This window comes from Macrobrachium nipponense, chromosome 11 (assembly GCF_015104395.2).
Source record: "Macrobrachium nipponense isolate FS-2020 chromosome 11, ASM1510439v2, whole genome shotgun sequence".
NCBI lineage: Eukaryota > Metazoa > Arthropoda > Malacostraca > Decapoda > Palaemonidae > Macrobrachium > Macrobrachium nipponense.
The window spans coordinates 95026123-95031692 of NC_061087.1; the positions used below are offsets into that span (position 1 = coordinate 95026123).

Here is a 5570-nt window from a genome sequence, read left to right on the forward strand (position 1 = left end):
GTGGGTTGGGCTAGTGAGCGTCCAGCGGTCCCCCGGCCGCCGTCTGTTCTCCAGCCAAGCTCTTGGGCGCCTCCTGTTGTGTTGGGCCAGTGAGGGTTCTGGCCGGGTCCCCCGGCCGCCCGTCCGTTTCTCCAGCCAGCTTTTTTTCAGCGCCCTGTGGGTTTTTTGGCTAGTGAGCGTCCGGTGGGGTTCCCCCAGGGCCCACCGCCTTGTCTCCAGCCAGCTTTTTTCAGGTGCCTCCTGTGGGTTGGGCTAGTGAGCGTCCGGCGGTCCCCCGGCCGCCGTCCGATCTCCAGCCAGCTTTTTTCGGGCGCCTCCTGTGGGTTGGGCAGGTGAGGCGGCCGGGGTCCCCGGCCGGCCGTCCCGATTCTCCAGCAGCTTTTTTCGGGGCGCCTCCTGTGGGTTAGGCCTGTGAGCGTCCGGCGGTCTCCCCGGCGCCGTCCGTTCTCAGCCAGTTTTTCGGGGAGCCTCCTGTGGGTTGGGCCAGTGAGCGTCCAGCGGTCCCCCGGCCGCCGTCCGATCTCCAACCAGCTTTTTTCGGGCGCCTCCTTTGGGTTGGGCTAGTGAGCGTCCAGCGGTCCCCCGGCCGCCGCCTGTTCTCCAGCCAGCTTTTCTGGGTGCCTCCTGTGTGTTGGGCCAGTGAGCGTCCGGCGGTCCCCCGGCCGCCGTCCGATCTCCAGCAGCTTTATTCGGGCGCTTCCTGTGGGTTGGGCTAGTGGGCGTCCAAGTCGGTCCAGCCAGCCCGTCGTTCTCCAGCCAGTTCTTTTTTCAGCCAGCTTTTTTCGGGCCGCCTTCTGTGGGTTGGGCCCAGTGAGCGGTCCCCCGGCAGCGTCTGTTCTCGAGCAGCTTTTCTGGGCGCCTCCTGTGTGTTGGGCCAAGTGAGCGTTTCTGACGGTCCCCCCGGCGCCGGCCGTTCTCCAGCCAGCTTTTTCATGCGCCTCACTGTGGGTTGGGCTAGTGAGGTTCAGGTGGTCCCCAGCGCCGTCTGTTCTCCAGCCAGGCTTTTTTCCAGGTGCCTCCTGTGGGTTTTGGGCTAGGAGGCTGTCCGGCCGGTCCCCCGGCCGCCGTTCCGATCTCCCAGCCAGGGCTTTTTTAGGGGCGGGGCCTCCTGTGGGTTGTTTAGGCCATCGAGCGGTCCGGCGGTCCCACCCCCTGGCCGCCGTTCCGATCTCCAGCCAAGCTTTTTGTTTTTTCGGGCGCCCCTGTGGGTTAGGGCTATGTGAGCCGTTTCGGCCGGTCCCGGCCGCCGCCGTTCCCAGCCAGGGCTTTTTTCGGGCGGGCCTCCTGTGGGTTGGGCCAGTGAGCGCCAGCGGGTCCCCGGCCGCCTGGGGTCCCGGATCTCCAACCGCCTTTTTTCCGGGCCCGCCTTCCTTTGGGTTGGGGCCTAGTGAGCGTCCAGCGGTTTTTTTCCCCAGGCCACGGCCTGGTTCTCCCAGCCCAGCTTTTCCCTGGGTGCAACCTCCTGTGTGGGTTGGGGCCAGTGAAGCGTCCGGCGGTCCCCCGGCGCCCCCAGTGTTCCGATTCTCCAGCCAGCTTTATCGGAGCCGATTCCTGTGGGTGGGCCTAGTGGGCGGTCCGGCCGGTCCCCCAGCCCGCCGTCCGTTCTTTTTCCAGCCAGGGCTTTTTTCAGGGCGCCTCCTTGTGCGGTTGGGCCAGTGAAGTGTCGGCAGTCCCCCGGCCGCGCCGTCCGATCTCCAGCCAGGCTTTTTTTCGGGCGCCTTCTGTGGGTTGGGCTAGTGAGGCATTCCATCCGGTCCCGGCGGCCGTCCTTTGTTCTCAGCCAGCTTTTTGGCGCCTCTTGTGTGTTGGGCCAGTGAGCGTCCGGCGGTTTCCCCGCTCCGCCGACCGATCTTTTCCAGCCAGCTTTTTTCGGGCGGGCCTCCTGTGGGTTGGGCCTAGTGAGCCTTCCGGCGGTCCCCGGCCGGCCGTCCGATTCTTCCAGGGCCAGCTTTTTTCGGGCGCCTCCTGGGGTTGGGCCAGTGGAGCGTCCGGCGGCCCCAGCCGCGGTCCCCCGGGATCTCCAGCCAGCTTTTTTCGGGGCGCCGTTCCCCTGTGGGTTGGATACGTGAAGCGGTCCAGCGGTCCCCCGGCCGCGTCTGTTCTTTTTTCCAGCCAGCTTTTCTAGGGCGCCATCCTGTGTGGGTTGGGCCAGTGAGCGTCCGGCGGTCCCCGGACCCGTCCGTTCCAGCCAGCTTTTTTTTCCTGCGGCCTCCTGGTGGGTTGGGCCCCCTAGTGAGAGTCAGGTGGGCCCAAGCCGCTCGTATGTTCTCCAGCCAGCTTTTTTCAGGTGCCTCCTGTGGGTTGGGCTAGTGAGCGTCCGGCGGTCCCCCGGCCGCCGTCCGATCTCCAGCCAGCTTTTTTTGGGCGCCTCCTGTGGGTTGGGCCAGTGAGCGTCCGGCGGTCCCCCGGCCGCCGTCCGATCTCCAGCCAGCTTTTTTCGGGCGCCTCCTGTGGGTTGGGCTAGTGAGCGTCCGGCGGTCCCCGGCCGCCGTCCGTTCTCCAGCCAGCTTTTTTCGGGCGCCTCCTGTGGGTTGGGCCAGTGAGCGTCCAGCGGTCCCCCGGCCGCCGTCCGATCTCCAGCCAGCTTTTTCGGGCGCCTCCTTTGGGTTGGGCTAGTGAGCGTCCAGCGGTCCCCCGGCCGCCGCCTGTTCTCCAGCCCAGCTTTTCTGGGTGCCTCCTGTGTGTTGGGCCAGTGAGCGTCCAGCAGCTTTTTTCGGGCGCTTCCTGTGGGTTGGGCTAGTGGGCGTCCGGCGGTCCCCCAGCCGCCGTCCGTTCTCCAGCCAGCTTTTTTCGGGCGCCTCTTGTGGGTTGGGCCAGTGAGCGTCCGGCAGTCCCCCGGCCGCCGTCCGATCTCCAGCCAGCTTTTTTCGGGCGCCTTCTGTGGGTTGGGCTAGTGAGCATCCAGCGGTCCCCCGGCCGCCGTCTGTTCTCCAGCCAGCTTTTCTCGGGCGCCTCCTGTGTGTTGGGCCAGTGAGCGTCCGGCGGTCCCCCGGCCGCCGTCCGATCTCCAGCCAGCTTTTTTCGGGCGCCTCCTGTGGGTTGGGCTAGTGAGCGTCCGGCGGTCCCCCGGCCGCCGTCCGTTCTCCAGCCAGCTTTTTTCGGGCGCCTCCTGTGGGTTGGGCCAGTGAGCGTCCGGCGGTCCCCCAGCCGCCGTCCGATCTCCAGCCAGCTTTTTTCGGGCGCGTCCTGTGGGTTGGGCTAGTGAGCGTCCAGCGGTCCCCCGGCCGCCGTCTGTTCTCCAGCCAGCTTTTCTGGGCGCCTCCTGTGTGTTGGGCCAGTGAGCGTCCGGCGGTCCCCCGGCCGCCGGCCGTTCTCCAGCCAGCTTTTTTCATGCGCCTCCTGTGGGTTTGGCTAGTGAGCGTCAGGCGGTCCCCCAGCCGCCGTCCGTTCTCCAGCCTGCTTTTTTCGGGTGCCTCCTGTGGGTTGGGCTAGTGAGCGTCCCCATTGGGAAGGGCCAGTGAGATTCCGATGGTCCCCCGGCTGCTGTCCGTTCTCCAGCTAGTTTTGGGCACCTTCTTTGGAAAGGGCTAGTGAGTGTCCTGTGGTCACCTGGCTGCCGTCCGTTCTCCAGCCAGCTTCTGGGGCCTATTCTGAACAGGGTCCGTTTGCTCTCCATTCTACCTCGGCTGCATTACTTCGATTTCCTCTTCTTATTTTTCATATTCCAATTCCCAGTTTTATTCTATATCTTATTCCATATTCATATCGTACTCTTTCATCAACTCTTTGAGGTTGTTCATTACCCCTTTCATATCTGTTTTCCTTTTCTGATTCTCCTTCATCGACTCGATGACCTCATTTTCCAGAGCTTCAATTGTCGCTACAAATTCCAATTCTTCCTTTTTGAATGTTTCAATCTCCTTGTCTTTCTCCAAATTCATATCCTGCAGGTAAATTAATTCTACTTTGAGGTCTGTTATTTCTTTTTCCATCTTAGCTTTCCTCTTCTCATTGTCCTCCATTAACTCGATGACCTCATTTTCCAGACCTTCTATTGCCTTTCCAATTTCAATTATTTCTTTTTTCAAATTTTCATTCTCCTCGTCCTTTACCATGTTCAGTGATTGGAGGTTCATCGACTCTTCTTTGAGGTCCTTTATTTCCTTTTCCATCTTAGTTTTCCTCTTCTCATTATCCTCCATCAACTCGATGACCTCATTTTCCAGACCTTCAATTGCCTTTCCAATTTTAATTACCTCTCCTTTCAATTTTTCAATCTCCTCGTCCTTTTCTAAATTCATATCCAGCTGGTTAGCGACCTCTTCTTTCAGGTACATTATTTCCTTTTCCAATTCAGTTTCCAGGCTCCTCTTTTCTCCTATCAAGTTCACAACCTCATTTTCCAGACTTTCAATCGTTTGTTCACAATCAATGACTTCTGTTTTAAATTGTTCTAGCTGCTCTTCCTTTTCCTTATTCAGAGATATTAGGTCGGTTATTTCTTTTTCCATTTCAATTTTCAGGCTGTCCTTTTCTTTCATCAAGGAGACGATCTCATTTTCCAGAACTTCAACTGTCTCTCTACTTTCAATTACCTCCTCTTTCAATTTGTCAATCTCCTCGTCCTTTTCTAAATTCATATCCTGCAGATTAGTCATCTCTTCTTTCTGGTACATTATTTCCTTTTCCATTTCAGTTTTCAGGCTCTCCTTTTCTTTCAACAAGGAGACGACCTCATTTTCCAGACCGTCAATCGTTTGTCTACATTCAATGACTTCTTTTTTAAATAGTTCCAGCTGCTCTTCCTTTTCCATATTCACAGATAAGAGGTCGTTCATTTCCTTTTCAGTTTCAATCTTCAAGCTTTCCTTTTCTTTCATCAATGAGACGATCTCATTTTCCAGGCCTTCAATTGTTTGTCCACATTCAATGACTTCTTTTTTAGATAGTTCCAGCTGCTCTTCCTTTTCCATATTCACAGATAAGAGGTCGTTCATTTCCTTTTCCGTTTCAATCTTCAAGCTTTCCTTTTCTTTCATCAATGAGACGACCTCACTTTCCAGACCTTCAATCGTTTGTCCAAATTCTAATATGTCTTTTTCAAACTTTTCAGTCTCCTCCTTACTGAGATCCTGCTGTTTACTGAGCTCTTGACGAAGGTCATTTACTTTGTATTCCATTTCATTTTTAATTTTCTTGTTTTCTTCGAGTAAATTCTGCACAATATTCTCCAAATCTTCTATTTTTTCTTCCTTTTCTGTCGCCTCTTTGTTAAACCTTTCAATCTCTAAGTCCTTTTCTATAATTATATCTTGAGAGTGACTCAGCCTCTGCTCGAGGTCATGAACTTCCTTTTTAAATTCCTTTCCCAAATTTGCCATCTTTTCTTCCAGCTCAGTCTTTTCTTTCTTCAGATCGGCCACATTTATCTCCATTTCAGAGTTCTGTCGGCTGAGATTCCTGACCTCTTGCTGCAAACCATTCTTCATCGCTTCACACTGCATGTTGCTTTCTTGGAGATTTTCCATCACTTTATCCTTGGCAACATTTTCAGTCTCCAGTTTCCTGTTGTCTTCTGCCAAAGCCTGGACCTCCTCTTCAAGACGGCCAATTATATGTTGAAATTCTTC

General features: G+C 56.2%; 1 protein-coding gene across 1 annotated transcript in view; it reads right to left on the reverse strand.

Moving 5' to 3' along the window:
- Nucleotides 1-3689: 3689 nt before the first annotated feature.
- LOC135209465 (myosin heavy chain, striated muscle-like) overlaps nucleotides 3690-5570 on the reverse strand; it is a 2433-nt gene continuing 552 nt past the window's right edge. The window contains exon 1 of the mRNA XM_064242128.1: nucleotides 3690-5570. This exon is cut by the window's right edge and continues 552 nt beyond it. Coding sequence (XP_064098198.1) covers nucleotides 3690-5570 — 1881 coding nt within the window.